At 44.4% G+C, this 15,998-nt stretch overlaps 1 protein-coding gene across 1 annotated transcript in view; it reads left to right on the top strand.

Moving 5' to 3' along the window:
* Nucleotides 1-14,920, top strand: part of LOC107101144 (serine/threonine-protein kinase WNK4-like) — a 26,650-nt gene extending 11,730 nt beyond the window's left edge. Inside the window, exons 10-27 of the mRNA XM_015399934.1 lie at nucleotides 616-770; nucleotides 1,719-1,792; nucleotides 1,878-2,013; nucleotides 2,086-2,202; nucleotides 2,291-2,446; nucleotides 4,884-4,935; nucleotides 5,097-5,207; nucleotides 6,519-7,081; nucleotides 7,166-7,190; nucleotides 7,271-7,386; nucleotides 9,508-9,570; nucleotides 9,655-9,679; nucleotides 9,760-9,875; nucleotides 10,965-11,013; nucleotides 12,342-12,741; nucleotides 13,969-14,174; nucleotides 14,250-14,344; nucleotides 14,627-14,920. Of these exons, the coding sequence (XP_015255420.1) occupies nucleotides 616-770; nucleotides 1,719-1,792; nucleotides 1,878-2,013; nucleotides 2,086-2,202; nucleotides 2,291-2,446; nucleotides 4,884-4,935; nucleotides 5,097-5,207; nucleotides 6,519-7,081; nucleotides 7,166-7,190; nucleotides 7,271-7,386; nucleotides 9,508-9,570; nucleotides 9,655-9,679; nucleotides 9,760-9,875; nucleotides 10,965-11,013; nucleotides 12,342-12,741; nucleotides 13,969-14,174; nucleotides 14,250-14,344; nucleotides 14,627-14,629 (2,462 nt within the window). The 3' untranslated portion in view covers nucleotides 14,630-14,920. The remainder of the gene's footprint in view (nucleotides 1-615; nucleotides 771-1,718; nucleotides 1,793-1,877; nucleotides 2,014-2,085; nucleotides 2,203-2,290; nucleotides 2,447-4,883; nucleotides 4,936-5,096; nucleotides 5,208-6,518; nucleotides 7,082-7,165; nucleotides 7,191-7,270; nucleotides 7,387-9,507; nucleotides 9,571-9,654; nucleotides 9,680-9,759; nucleotides 9,876-10,964; nucleotides 11,014-12,341; nucleotides 12,742-13,968; nucleotides 14,175-14,249; nucleotides 14,345-14,626) is intronic.
* Nucleotides 14,921-15,998: the final 1,078 nt, after the last annotated feature.

Below are 15,998 nucleotides of genomic sequence, written 5' to 3'. Positions count from 1 at the left end.
AAAAATGTTTTATGACCTTTCCGAGACAATTTTTGTGCTTTTTATATTTTCTTTGTTAAACAGCTTGTCTGACGTCATCATGGGACATTCTCAGAGCAATCTGGCAAAATATGATTAAACAATATTTGATCTGCATTTTATTTGTTAATTTCTTTAGATTACGCACTATATACCATAATGTTAACGAAAAAGGAAAACATAAAACTCAAAAAGACTAGATTTATGTTTAAATCCAAAGCTGAAAAAGTCAGCTCCCAGAAGTAGCGTAGGATCCCATTTCCGGTGCAGATTGGGAACAGAGTGATAAAACATTTGGTTTGGAGATGGACTGTCTTGCTTTTAGAACGTGTTAGAACAATTTTTCCAACACATAAATTAAATAAAGCCAAGCTGCTCTCTAGCTTTAAGCTACAAAACAGAGCAGATAAACAACCAGAGTGCCGAGCATCCAATGTGGCGAAGTTTTAAAGCTAATTGACCGCAGTTTGATCCGGCATCCAAATTTCTGTGTTTGAACGTATTTGACGCCCATAACGCCTTTGGTGTGAACACAGCATAGCATAACATTTTATCTGCTGTCGCTTCAAACTAATTAACTGTTTTTTCTTACGACAGCTGACGGCGAGACAGGAAACTCCTTCAACCCCTCCACAGTACCTGCCGACGCCCCTCCTCCTCCTCAAAACCCCGCCCCTGTTCCACAGACTCCTCCTCCTGTAAACCGTTCAGCTTCCAAACCCCCGCCATTCCCTGTGTTGCGCTTCCCAAAGGTCAGCAGGGAGGGGGTGGTAATAAAGCAGAAGGGATAAACAGTCCATAATGGGGTTTATGTCAAAAGGAACTTGTAGTTGAGTAGTTAAAAAAAAAACAAACAAACAAACAAATGTATTTCTTTGCTTAAGTCCAGCTACAACATGTTATTTACCAATAGATTAGAGTATGGAAGCTCTAAATGGTGTTTCACGTGGGGTGCCCTGCAGCCTGCTCCTGCTGGCTAGAAACTGTTTTCTCCCTGAAGGTCCTGATTCAGTTTAATCCGGCCAATGCACCAATTGTGGAAGCTCAACATGGTAGAATTCTCTTAAGACAGAAACAAAAACACTCAAAATGATTCACTCAATTTTTTCCTCCGGATTGGGGAAGCCATTTATTGACAAGTCCAATTCCAACAGCTGTTTAAAAAACTTCCAGCACTACTTCATCACAGACAATCTCAACGCGTTTCCCCCGAATCTGGCCCTCCCTTCCAGCCCCATTTATACCTTCCTGAAACATGGTGTACATGTGTGTCTGTGTGTGTGTTTGTTTTGGCTCTGATACCTAAACAGGAAAACATTGTTTTTGCCAAGATCTCTTGGCTCACAACTTATCCTACGTGCAGATCACCAACTTAGATTGTTATGTGACCTCTGCTTTCCATTGTTTCTGTGTGCTAGGGTTCAAACGCCCTGTGAACTGTATTCTCTCTGTGTTGCTAAGTGTGTATAAGGCCTTGAAATGTGTTTACAATGTGTGAAAATTATATAGCGCCATCAAGAGCTGAATTTAAATCTATCTATGATTTATGAAAGAACGGTTCAACCAGCATGAGCCTCATTTAGTACAGGTGTTAAAATACATGAAGTCTGAGTTCCTGAATAAGAAAAAAAAACAAAAAACATTTCTTCTGCCCCCTAGTGGTGTTTAGTGAGTCTTGCCATTGAATCTCTCACCTACAGAGCATTGCTGTGTCCCAAAGTGCTGGGACCCCTCCTGTTGATTCTCCATGGGGGTTCTCTTCCCCTGTTGACAGGTAAAACACACTTGCTATCAACATTTAATGACTCCAAACCCTCTTTGTTTAAAGTAATTTAATTATGTGTGTTTTCTGTGTGCAGCTACTCCTCTGACATAACCTCAGGTCTGAGTGACGGAAACGACGCCCAGTCCGATTGGAGCAAACAGGAAGTGGCTAAAAGAGAGGCCACAAAGCAGTTCAGACGCAGAGCCAGAGCTCGGCTGAGGATCATAGGGGTGAGTGGAAGCAGCAACGTCAGAGGCCTGGAAACTGAACCGGGTTCGCTGATAAGAGTTGGCTGCTTTCAGGTGTCCGATAAGGTGGACCGGGTGGTGGAGTGTCAACTGCAGACTCACAACAACAAGATGGTGACCTTTAAGTTCGACCTGGATGGAGACAATCCAGAGGACATCTCATCTGTGATGGTTAGGAAACAGCCAATCAGAGCAAAGCATTTAATCAGCATTCAGCTCTTCATCAGACCAGCTTGAATAACCAATTCTTTACATTCAGCTCCTTAGAGACTTCATCATGCCATCTGAGAGGGAGGGGTTTGTTCTACGCATGTATGAAATCATCAAGAGGGCGGAGCTAATGATCCATCAGCAGCATCCAGGAGATTCAAACAGGCAGCCCCACCTGAATGCCTCCACCCTGCATGAATCGCAGGTGTGCCTCAATCCCCTAATGCCCTAAAGTGCTGTGAAGTTGTATCCTGCTTAAATTTCTCATGTGTTGCAGCTTTTTGATCTCACCTGAATTTTTTTAGATCGATAAAGAAATCAAAGCAAATGGCAAATTCTGTCTTTTTCCTAAAGGAGGTGAAAAGGGGAATAATTGCCCCCTTATTAAACTATCAATAAAGTGGTTAGTGACCCAAGCTTGTCTCAACCAGGCTCATGAAATCCCTTACATAAGACCTGTCAGGCAACATGAAGTAGGCTAAAACATCTTAAAAAGCAGAACATTATGCCAGCAGCTGAAGAAAATAAAGAACAGATAAGAAACAAAGGCCTCCTGAAACTATTCTATAAGTTCATGGATGATTCATTAATAGGAGGTAACTAATGAACCCAGATCAACATCTGAAAGATGGAAAGCCTCACATGGGCAAAAAGTGCATCCATTGTTATTTTTAAATCTGTACATCCCAAAAAGTTAAAAAACATTCCACTGGACTTTGTTTCCAAGTTTTATGAAGTTTCTCTTCCATCCAGGAAGCTTTTTCAATGCAAAATGTCAGAAATAGCGTTGAGTTCCAGGTTTTATAGGGTGGACCAGAAAAAAAAGCCTTATTTTGGCTTAGAAAACATGCAATTAAACTGGTGGAATGGGTCCGCCCCTTGGGAAAGGGCAGTCGTTGGGTTCTTTGTAAGCCTGCAATACCCTATACCTGTTTATTTCTCTGAAAGGGGTGTCCTTAGAGGGAATTGTTGGCCTGGCTGAACAGGGAGGTTCTCTGCTCCCCTGCATTGGGGTGGGTGCCACGATGAAGCCACTCTATCACAGTATTGTAGGTTTTTGAAAGCTGAAATCTGAGTCCCCCCCCCCTGTTTGAAGTTGTTTTTTCTTTCTTAGATAGATGGCTTCCTTCACGCCCCTCTCAAACCACCTTTCCTCTTTGTCCAAAATGTGAACATTCTGGTCCTTTGTCCATCAGAATGTCCTTTGTCCATCAGGTGTAGATGTGCAGCAGAGTCTTGTCCAGAGGAGGGCGCTCTTCTGTGTTGGGCCATGCATCTGTGGAGAGGTTGTTTGGTTTCTCCAATATAAAGATCAGAGCATTCCTCACTGCATTGAACAGCAGACACCACTGCTGTTCAATGCAGGATGCATTAGTCTCTGTTTAAGGGTCTTGTTTGTTTAAGGGTCTTGCTTGGCTTGAAATTTACTGGGATTCTATGTTTGGAGAAAATCCTCTTGAGTTTTTTCAGAGACAATTTAACATATGGGATGGCGATGTTTTTGCATTTAAACACAAAAACATCGCCATCCTGTATTAAAGGCTAACAAAGAACAAAGAAAATACAATACGGGCTCTCGGTAACGGAATCCTCCATGTTTATGCTAACTTCATAGACTTCCTGCCCTCCATCTGAAATCGCGCCCCCTGGCCGCGTCATAATCGTCACGTGACTGAAACCCGGCTATGACTGCCCATTCTCAAGGGGGCGGACCAGTTTGTCCGGTTTAATTTTCATGTTTTCTAAATGGAAACATTTCTAAGCAAAAACAAGGTTTTGTTTTTGGTCCAATATATACAACTGCAAACTCAACGTTATTTCTGACATTTTGACTTAAAAAAGCTTCCTGGATGGGAAAAGAAACGTCTTCAAATTTGGAAACAAAGTCCAGTTTTTAAACTTTTTTGGAATAACTATGCCCTGCATGACTGAGAATCTGCTCCAGCAACTCTATACATTCCTGATGACACAAAAGAAACATGACATATGTCACAATGACCAGATAATAGGTTTGGGATGTGACTATTTATTCCACACAGAATAGGTAGTTTTAATTTCGGTTGTTTCCTATTTCCCTCATTGTTGAAGGAAATTGCCATGAAATTATCTGTTAGTATTTACTCTAGGTCTCTGTGTCTGATGTTAAAATTTGATTAAAGTTCAGAAACCTTCAACTGTGACAAAACTGCCAGAACAGAAGAACTTTCTAAAACAGGGCCAGCTCTTTACATCGATATTTACAGAAACGTTAACAGTTACCTGAAGCATAATCTTAAATACCTTAAAGGGAAACGCCGTTTTTTTTTTTATATTGGGCCCTTGATTTTACGTTATTACATCATGTTCTACTCACCCATATGTGTTTTGTGTTATTTGGAGCTGTTCTGAAGATATTCCGTACCTTCAAGTCGTTGCCCATAGGAAGACGTTACTTGGATATGACCTAATGGAATATCTTCAGATCAGCTCCAAATGACACTAAACTCATATAGGGCAAACTCATATGGGTAGAACATGATGAAATATCGTAAAACAAGGGGCCTGTCTTTAAGAAGACAGTAAAATGATAGGTTCCATAATTCAATATATTATTTTATTTGTCTGTTAACTTTAACTTTAAAACTGTTTCTAAATCTTCACAGTTAAAAGAAGCAAATGATCTGTCCAGAGCCATGTCCACGTCCTCTTTACCTGGTAAGGAACACCACTCTGATCATGGTGGATTTGTTCAACGATAAGATCCGTCCGATAGTTTAAAACTTTGATCTGATGTAAAGCTGTTGCTTCTGACTCTGTTTTTCATTTCTCCACCATCTATCTGTCCAAGTCAGTTGATTGTTGTTTCCCTTTGTTAGATATTGAAAATAGTGACCCCTCCCCTCTCAAAGCTGTGGATTTCCACATCGACACTGAGGCCACACCCCCCGTCAGGCCACTGAGGTCACAGTCTTTCCAGACCCCATCAGGTACGAGATGGTATTCAGTTAATTTAAAGGGGTGATAAAATGATTCTATGGTATCTGGTTCTGGTCCTTCAGGTCTCTGAATAGGGTGTGTAACATCAGTTGGGCTGAAAATGGCATATTTGATGTTCTATGAGCCCTAATGCAGCCTGGTTAAAAGCCCTAGAAAGAAACAACAGGTTTTCTTCCTTTTATGGTATGATCATGAATATTTAGATGAGCTGTGCTCTGATTGGTTGGTTTACAACGAGCAAAACTGCTCAGAAAAGACGCATCATAGCAACAAGCACTCACTCACTGAAACATCAAATTGTTGATATGGTAGGGTGACCAGACATCCTCTTTTTCCCAATATGTCCTATTTTTTATACCTAAATAAATGCCCGGGGGGAATTTCAAAACCGTCCTGGATTTTGGTCGACTACAGTGCAGCACGTAATTGAAGAACACTGGGTATTTGAAAGGAGCCATCAGCTCCGGGGGCAGGGAGCCAGTGGGGGACAGAGTGACCAAACCCAACACGGTGACGGTAGCCTGGACACTGGCGGCCCCATGTTCCCCCCTCCCTGCCTTACCGGACCCGAGCCCCCCTCCTTTGGCTGAGGACGGGCGGCTCATGGATCTCTGCTGAGGTCCAGTCCAATCAGCGCCCCAGCAGTCGACACTTAATAACCCCCCCTTGCGCCAGTGAACCAGTGAGCTGGTCTGTATGTCAATTTCGGGGCGTGACAAAAGTACAGGCCAGAACCAAATAAGGCAACATCCCAGAGTTTACGTCAACTCGGTGCTTCATTTGGATTCGCCCGTTTTATGGTGGAAGTTTAGAATAGTAAGATTTGCAGAGAAAGGAGGTGTTGATGAGGTTTGATGTTCTCTGTACGTCTATTTCACCCACCGAACTATCGTTATTCATCTATGACAATGATAACTCGGTTTTACATTCTATGAACCTTTAAACACTCAAACATCTACATTTGAATCAACTGGTTGAACTGGGACCAGCAGACAGACCTGAGCCAATCGCAGTCCACTGCAGCGTACATTCAGCCCACCTTCTGCCGCCTCTATCTGCTAACAGGGGTTGATAGACGACACCCTTGGAGGGACGATGGGGGGATTAGAACAATTAGATCAAATGTGTGTGTGTGTGTGTGGGGGGGGTGGGGGTGGTATTTTTGAGTGCAGACAATAAATAAGTATTTGTATTTAAGAAAACAAAACAGTTAAAGAAAAAAAATATTTTTTTTTCCTCCCCCATGGGTATCGAACAGAAGGTTTTATTAAACTAAACTTATTTTATGTTCCTTCCTCCAGCATCCTTTTATCAGCCCCCACAGTACCCCCAAAACTATCCCCCAGACTCCAACTCTACTCCCCGACCTCATCTCACACCTGCTGCTCAATACCACCTCCCAACTCACCCCTATTCAACTTACACTGCTTCCTTCCCAACTTTTTCCCCCATCCCCCGACTCCCCCGGGTCCAGAGTAACCCTGCCCTCTTCCCCCCCACCTCCTCTCCACCAACTCCTCCTCCTCACCAGTGGCCCTCTCAAGACCAGCCCATTTTTTCTCTGGCCAATGTCCTGTCTGTGGCAATGAGTGTAGCTCAGTCCCTCATGCCCCAATCTGGGGTCCCCAACCAGGCCTTATACCCCCAGAGTCCACCTATATCTCCCCCATTTCCTTACCCACAGACTGCCCCCAATTCTTCTGCATCTCCATCTTTGGGCTCTAGTCTCCATCATCAAAACAAAGCCTCCTTTTCCAATTCCTTTCCCATACAACCGTCCTACTCTCCTGCAACACTTCAGGCAGGCTCATCTAGGGGAACCCAGCAGGAAACATCACCCAGCACCACCCAAAAAAACGCTCAGGTGAGACAGAGTGAAGCAGTTCTTCAGGCTACTAGGTTCTTCATTATGGAAGTAAAAAGACCTTCTTTAATCCATTTTTTACAGCTCAGGAATTCTGCGCCTCCTCATGGTGAGTACCTGGTGCCATCACTGACTCCAGTCACACCTGACTGAACCTGGACATTGAACAGTTATCATACTGGTTCACAGGTTCAGGGATACCATCTTCTCCCAGTCTGACCACTACTTCTGATCCCAGAGAAGAGTTTTCTGACTCATCAACTTCTTCCACTTCCTCTCCTCATACATCAACTCCTCGCAAAATGGTGAGGTCCTTCAACAGCAGATATTCTGTTTGATCAGTGCATGTAAGTCACATCCTTCCCTGATGGATATATGAAGATTTCGTCTGAGGAAACAAGCTTGTGATATGAAATCATATGTTCTCTAGTCGATGACTGTGCCATAACAATTCAACAGTCAGGGATCAGCTGTCTTGCGGTTACCTCATTAGTTAAAAGGTCACATAAATTCAGTTCTTTGAATCGTTCTTAGTGGACGATGGGTCCATCGTCTACTACCCGTCACACTCTCTGGGTTGTTTCATAGTTTACAGCTGCAAATAGCAAATCAGCCAATGACAGGGCAGCATCCACATCCTCTGTCCATGATGAGTTAAATCCAAAAGCATCTCACTTTGTTTATCCTTCGGGGTAAGTTCAAAGTTACTCTACCTCTTAATTCCTCAAGTTATTTTAGTTCTGCTTCTTTCCCTCTTATCCCAATCATGCTAATTATGATCATGCTAGATCATCAAGTCTTTGACCTCCTCTAGTAGCCTTAGGTTCCTTGAATCCAATCANTGATCATGAATATTTAGATGAGCTGTGCTCTGATTGGTTGGTTTACAACAAGCGAAACTGCTCAGAAAAGACGCATCATAGCAACAAGCACTCACTCACTGACAGACATCCTCTTTTTCCCAATATGTCCTATTTTTTATACCTAAATAAATGCCCGGGGGGGATTTCAAAACCATCCTGGATTTTGGTCGACTACAGTGCAGCACGTAGTTGAAGAACACTTGGTATTCGAACGGAGCCATCAGCTCCGGGGGCAGGGAGCCAACACGGTGACGGTAGCCTGGACACCGGCGGCCCCATGTTCCCCCCTCCCTGCCTTACCGGACCCCAACCCCCTCCTTCGGCTTAGGACAGGCGGCTCATGGTTCTCTGCTGAGGTCCAGTCCAATCAGCGCCCCAGCAGTCGACACTTAATAACCCCCCTTGCGCCAGTGAACCAGTGGGCTGGTTGGAAGTCAATTTTGGGGCGTGACAAAAGTACAGGCCAAAACCAAATGAGGCAACATCCCAGAGTTTACGTCAACTCTGTGCTTTGTTTGGATTCGCCCGTTTTATGGTGGAAGTTTAGAATTGTGAGATTTGCAGAGAAAGGAGTTGTTGATGAGGTCTGATCTTCTCTGTACGTCTATTTCACCCACTGAACTATCGTTATTCATCTATGACAATGGTAACTCGGTTTTGCATTCTATGACCCTTTAAACACTCAAACATCTACATTTGAATCAACTGGTTGAACTGGGACCAGCAGACAGACCTGAGCCAATCGCAGTCCGCTGCAGCGAACAGTCAGCCCACCGTCTGCCGCCTCTATCTGCTGACAGGGGTTGATAGACGACACTCGGTTTCCCCGGCACCACAGCGCCACCCCTTGGAGGGACGATGGGGGGGATTAGAAAAATTAGATAAAATGTGTGTGTGTGTGTGTGTGTGGGGGGGGGGGTATTTTTGAGTGCAGACAATAAATAAGTATTTGTATTTAAGAAAACAAAACAGTTAAAGAAAAAATATATTTTACTTTCCTACCCCATGGGTATCGAACAGCAGATTTTATTAAACTAAACTTATTTTATGTTCCTTCCTCCAGCATCCTTTTATCAGCCCCCACAGTATCCCCAAAACTATCCCCCAGACTCCAACTCTACTCCCCGACCTCATCTCACACCTGCTGCTCAATACCACCTCCCAACTCACCCCTATTCAACTTACACTGCTTCCTTCCCAACTTTTTCCCCCATCCCCCGACTCCCCCGGGTCCAGAGTAACCCTGCCCTCTTCCCCCCCACCTCCTCTCCACCAACTCCTCCTCCTCACCAGTGGCCCTCTCAAGACCAGCCCATTTTTTCTCTGGCCAATGTCCTGTCTGTGGCAATGAGTGTAGCTCAGTCCCTCATGCCCCAATCTGGGGTCCCCAACCAGGCCTTATACCCCCAGAGTCCACCTATATCTCCCCCCTTTCCTTACCCACAAACTGCCCCCAATTCTTCTGCATCTCCATCTTTGGGCTCTAGTCTCCATCATCAAAACAAAGCCTCCTTTTCCAATTCCTTTCCCATACAACCGTCCTACTCTCCTGCAACACTTCAGGCAGGCTCATCTAGGGGAACCCAGCAGGAAACATCACCCAGCACCACCCAAAAAAACGCTCAGGTGAGACAGAGTGAAGCAGTTCTTCAGGCTACTAGGTTCTTCATTATGGAAGTAAAAAGACCTTCTTTAATCCATTTTTTACAGCTCAGGAATTCTGCGCCTCCTCATGGTGAGTACCTGGTGCCATCACTGACTCCAGTCACACCTGACTGAACCTGGACGTTGAACAGTTATCATACTGGTTCACAGGTTCAGGGATACCATCTTCTCCCAGTCTGACCACTACTTCTGATCCCAGAGAAGAGTTTTCTGACTCATCAACTTCTTCCACTTCCTCTCCTCATACATCAACTCCTCGCAAAATGGTGAGGTCCTTCAACAGCAGATATTCTGTTTGATCAGTGCATGTAAGTCACATCCTTCCCTGATGGATATATGAAGATTTCATCTGAGGAAACAAGCTTGTGATATGAAATCATATGTTCTCTAGTCGATGACTGTGCCATAACAATTCAACAGTCAGGGATCAGCTGTCCTGCAGTTACCTCATTAGTTAAAAGGTCACATAAATTCAGTTCTTTGAATCGTTCTTAGTGGACGATGGGTCCATCGTCTACTACCCGTCACACTCTCTGGGTTGTTTCATAGTTTACAGCTGCAAATAGCAAATCAGCCAATGACAGGGCAGCATCCACATCCTCTGTCCATGATGAGTTAAATCCAAAAGCATCTCACTTTGTTTATCCTTCGGGGTAAGTTCAAAGTTACTGTACCTTTTAAGTCCTCAAGTTATTTTAGTTCTGCTTCTTTTTCTCTTATCCCATGCATGCTGATTATGATCATGCTAGATCATCAAGTCTTTGACCTCCTCTAGTAGCCTTAGGTTCCTTGAATCCAATCACACTTGGGGGGAGTGGTGGCCTAGTAGTTGGGGCATAGAATCCTGAGGTTGTGAGTTCGATCCCCCACTCCCGCAGACTGCCACAGCCAACCGGGGAGCAGTGTGGGGATAAGGGTCCCTGAGCAAGACCCTTAACCCCACACTGCTCCTCGGGTGCCGCACAATGGCAGCCCACCCCAAGGGATGGGTTAAATGCAGAGAACTAATTTCATTGCTCTGTACTTGTGACAGTGGAATAGCAATAAAGTTGAATTTCATAATTTCTATTCTAATGTTGACTGCAAAGGACTTCTGAGTGTGTATCAGGTGTTGTTTCTAATCGTAAAGTTGAAAGCTTCTTCAGAATGGCTCTGTCCAATACCGTCACTGGTAGTTCGATGGTGGTGGAACAAGCTACCTGATGTACAGGGATCACCTTCCTTTCTGATTCTTCAGTCCTCAGACTCAGTCCTTTGAGCTCATTTGGACTCATGAGTCCTGACGAGTTTTGTGTTGGACTCCTTCACTCATGTCCTTTACTGTTAAACTTAATATTTTTTTTTCTCACGCTCAGGTGTCCCCTCCAGTTTCTCCATCAGGAAGAATGTCCCCTACCCTTAAAGGTAAGATTTACATGCTTGATTTTTAAAACAAAGAAAATGTCCAAAGTGTCATGTTCGGCTTAATATGTCTAACCCACATGCAGAACACTCCGAGGCAGAAGAAAAGTTCAAAGATTTATTTACAATAAATGTACACAATGGATCTGGTTCAGTTCGAGGCTTGACTGGTTACGAGAGAGTTCTGTAAAGCACACAGGTTATTCAGATCCAGGAAGTGGTTTGACTGGTCACAAGTGGGTTCACTGCAAGGGAGGACAGAGAAGTTTAGCGGAGGTCCAGGGAATATTGCAGGTTGAGAGTGTCAGGGCTGTACCTGTTCTTGAGTGGAGCAGAGCTGCAGAGGGGGGGTCCTTGAGGGTCCAGAGGCTGACGGCAGACAGAGGGCAGAGGCGGAGGCAGAGCTTACTGAGTGCAAGCAGATCACTGATTGAGTTTCCGGTTATCTTCTGAGAGCGGGCAGGCAGATTACCAGCAGAGAAACTCTCCAGAGTTTCAGGTTTCAGGCAGGTTCAATCTGAGGAGCAGAGAGGAGAGAAAACAGATCAGGTTCGGTTCTCAGGGGGTCAGAGTTACAGACAGGCTGGTTGGCTCAGGCTTGCTAACCGTTACTGGCAAACACTCTGACGTTGCAGTGAAGCCCTCCGCTTCCTTAAGTACGGATCTCCTGATGAGCAGATGAGGAACAGGTGGTGCAATCAGCTCCGGCTCCAGGAGATCTCGTACGCCCTCTGGTGGAGAAAGTGGACAGACCTCCAGATCCTAACACAAAGTTTTCATATTAACAGAACAAATATGAGGAATGTATTTTACTCTCATGACAAAAATCTTCTTTCTATCTTGTAATATAGATTTCCTGCTAAAGGTTTTTCCGTTCCTCTGTCCGTTACAACCACTATGATAATAGTTGTACAAAGGTGTAGTTACTTTGTAGTATTGGTAGGTATACTGTCCTGTTCTATCCTAGCATTACTCATGTCCAACGTTCCACCCAATGGTCCAGATGGTTGTAGAATATCATCAGTTAATGTTCGCTTTCTTCAGATGTTTTCTTTCAGACTCAGTCAAAAAATGTTAAATATGTTTCACTCTTCTGTCTTAGCATTGCTCTATTTCATGAATCGTCTACAAAGTTTTCTGAAGGTTCCAAAACAGGCTCCAGACTTTTACCACTGCAACCCATTGATCCTTTTGTCTTCATCAGTTCTTTAGTAGATTTGCTGCGGGTTCATTGTTCTGTGTGGTTATTATTTCACACTCAAACCTTAGGCTAAACCTGTGGACGACAATCTTTAATTAGGTTGTCAAAGGGTTCTTCTCTTCTTTCACAGTGAAAACAACAATGTTCACAGTTGGTCGCTTCCAAGTGTCACCTTCTCAGAGAGGTCCTCCCCTCCATCATCAGGAGGCATCTCCCCGAGACCAGGCTGCTACCACAACATCCCCCCAACTTCTATCCAGTAAGAATCAACCAGAGAGCAACACAGGAAGCAGTACAGAGGGCAGCCAATCAGAGAACAGCAACCCCACAGTTACCTTCTCTTCAGCTGGTGTCCATGACAGCCTGTCTGGTCAGGAGGGGAAGAAGTCAGGCAGTCGCAGGCTGAGTGTCAGCCTGTGGGAGGGGCCAGGAAGCAGCTTCAGCCAATCGCGGAGCCGGTCGGCCACCTACAGCTCTGATGAATCAGAGGGCGAAGAGATGTGGGAGGAGCTAATAGAGCTTCGTCAAAGGTGAATAGAGGCATCAGTTCAAATTCTGTTTATTTTATTCCATAGCACCAATTCACAACCCATGCCATCTAAAGGTATTTAAAGGGACGGTTCAATCAGATCATACAGTAAAGTAAAAGGAAACCAGCTGATTGCATCGAGTCGCTGACCTGTAGAACAAGCTCCTCCTGTTATGGTTTTTCCCTTTTGGGACTGAGTTTTTAGTTTTCAGTTATTAGTTATTCTGTTTTGATCTTTGGTTTATTTTTCCATTATATTCAATCAGTCTTTAGTTACTCTCTGTTGCCCCCATTGTGCTTGTTTCCTTTCCTCTTGGCTTCTTTCTAGATAGTTTTACTCACAGCTGCTTCTTATTCAGCTCATTAGTCCATCCTTTGTTCGGCTCTACTTATATACACCACCTCTGCGGTCACTCAGTGCTGGTTCCTTGTTGCTCTTGCCATTTCTTAATTTCTGGCTCCCCTGAAGTTTTCTGGTTTTTTTGGTTCCTTGTATTTTTTGTACTCTTGGATTTTTGCCTCAGTGGCCTTTAATACTAACCTCTGCATCCTGATCTCTGCATTTGGGTCCTCAAAATCCTCCACTCAACCGTGACACCTCCTGGATGAGCTTTTGTAGTTGGCAAACCGAGCATGTATGCAGTGACAATGGAGAGGAAAACAACTCCCTTTACAAGAAGAAACCTCCAGCAGAACCAGAAAAAGGCTCAGTGTGAGCGGCCATCTGCTGAGGCCGACTGGGGTTCAAGGAGACAGAAGCAGACTTAGAAGAAGGAACATAGAAGCTGTGACTTATCAATACTTTCTATGGTAGAAAAGGTAACAGTAAGCTAGATCCACAGGTGGCGCTGTCTGAGAAAGAAACAGTTAATCAGACGAACTCTGAAGCAGTTTTCAGGTCAAGGGGATGAAAGAGTGAAGATCCAGTTAGTCACAGTAAAAGCTGAGCCCATAGCTATGCCTAGGAGAGAAACAGGACTAAACACTGGAAAACAGGCTGAACTCTATCTTCATTAGAGATCAGTGAGGGGTTCAGATTAATTTCTCTCAAAGTTGTGCTAATATTTATGCTACTTCAGGCAGCAACATGATGATTCTAGCTAATCCACTGTTACTGTCATTCATGCTGCTGTGTAGGGATTTGTCCAGCTTGTTTCACTTAACTCTGCAGCAATGTTTGTGCCGATGAGTCTATCCTCTGTAACCCCTGTCTCCTTCCTCTTGACAGACACCTGGGTCAGGTGCAGAGCCTGCAGGTGAGTCAGAAGCGAGAGATTGAGGAGCTCTATCGCCTAAAGGGTAAAGTCCCACCCCCTGGCATTGTCCCTCCGGCTGCCATGTTGAAGCATCGCCATCGCCGCTTGTCCAACTCCGGAATGTACGGCCTCCCACGTAGAAACAGCCTGCAGAAACTGGACCCACTGCCCCCTTCAGGTGGAAATGCACACTTGTCCCACCATGCAGATGAACAGTTTCTGACTTTGTAAAACTGTTCTTCTTGTGGTTCAGGCATCATGAGGAAGGGCTCGGTCAGTGGCAGCAGCAGTGGATCTCAGGACAGAGTTCTGAAGGGAGTGACCTTCGCTCCAGGACACAGCTGCATGGTGAGATTAGAACCGCAACTACCAAAACCTGAGGGCTGCAGCAAGGTGCAACATAACAATGTTTATTTGCTGTGGATTTGATGTGAAGTAGACATACATGGTTATGACATTAATCCAGATTTTCTTTAGTGCTGGTTATGGCTCAGCTCAGGCTGCAGATCAGTTTCTCTGAAATGTTCTTTATTCTTCAGGGTTTATTTTAAGTGAGGATGGAGAACATGGCGTGCTTTGCTGAACATCTGATTTAGGATCTATACCTTACCTCCTACCTTTGTGTTTCAGTGAGAGAGGAGCTGACGAAAACATAAAGACCATCACAGCTGTGGAAACGGATGAAGATGTAATAAACAGTCTGACGTCATGATGGGGATTTTTCAGCTCTGGAGATAAAATGAGCTTTATGCAGATGCAACCTGCTGGACTTTCAGAGCCACAGACCAGCTAAATCCCAACAGAAGGTCTGAGGATGTAGAAGAAAGGAAGGGAGCTCTAAGATGATGTTCAGTATCATGAAGTTTGTCATGGAATCGCATTTAAGATATTTATTTATAAGATTATAAACATCTCAAAGATGAAGCTGTGAAAGTAGTAAAGAAGTTTATTTATTTATTCATCTCTGTGTTTATTGATGACTAAACCTTGATGATGGGTTTCTGCTGAAACTTTTATTTCTAATATTTTTAATAAATGATGCTGCTGGTTCAGTTTCTCATCAGATCCAGTTTACAGCAGCAGCCCTAATCTGCATCTGCCTCGTTTTAAGGATTATTCAAAGCTGTTTATCTGTTTCTAAGTTGTTTTTCATTCAGTTTTTAAAGTTTGAAACTTTATTGAAAAAAATGCTGACATTCTAATGATGATAACGACTGACTTCTCTGTGTGAAATACTACCTGTGGGTAGATCAGAGTTTAATAAATGATTCAGGTACCCAGGTTTGTTAGCCTCCAATTAAATAATCTGACATAACTCTGTTATGTCAGAAGTTAAGCAGAAAAAAATTATAAAACATCAACCAGCACCATGGAGCAATCCCTCACCTCAGTGTCTCATTCTACTATCACCCAATCAGAGTTCATCTCCTGTGATACTCCGGGCCCTGGGTGCAGGCCAGGTTTTCCCTCCCTCTCTCCTCAGCAGGGATGGACGGGCAGGTGCACTACATCTGAGCTGATTAACACCCTTCTTAAGGAGCTGGAACCAGGAGGAGGGTGTCAGTTCATTAACGTTTCAGCGTTAGTACAGACCAAACCTTGCCCTGTTCCTGCGACCTAACCTGTATCTAACTCAGCTCTTGCTCCTTCCTTGCAGAACCCTTGACTTAGACCTTGAAACCAAGCCTGGAACCACAGACCTTGGATCCCCATTAGAACGCAACCTGGAATCCGAGAGGGATCTTGGACCAATCCACCGCTCAGCCCTCCGGCGCTCACCTGCCTGTCCACCCTCCAACCATCAACCAGGGAGAGAGTACTGGACCAGCACAATCTTCCAGCAACTGTTCCGTTCATTCACCAGTCTCCTTATCTTCTCAGCAGAAGCCCAGAAGAACCAGACCAGACCACACTGTTACGTTCAAAAATGTAGGTTCATAAAAGAGAAACTGAGTCCTGTCCTTGGTCCCACACGGTCCTGGACAATTGGATCTTGACTCCC

Source organism: Cyprinodon variegatus, unplaced genomic scaffold (assembly GCF_000732505.1).
Source record: "Cyprinodon variegatus isolate N-32 unplaced genomic scaffold, C_variegatus-1.0 Scaffold1058, whole genome shotgun sequence".
NCBI lineage: Eukaryota > Metazoa > Chordata > Actinopteri > Cyprinodontiformes > Cyprinodontidae > Cyprinodon > Cyprinodon variegatus.
This window is presented reverse-complemented; position numbering and strand designations above follow the sequence as displayed.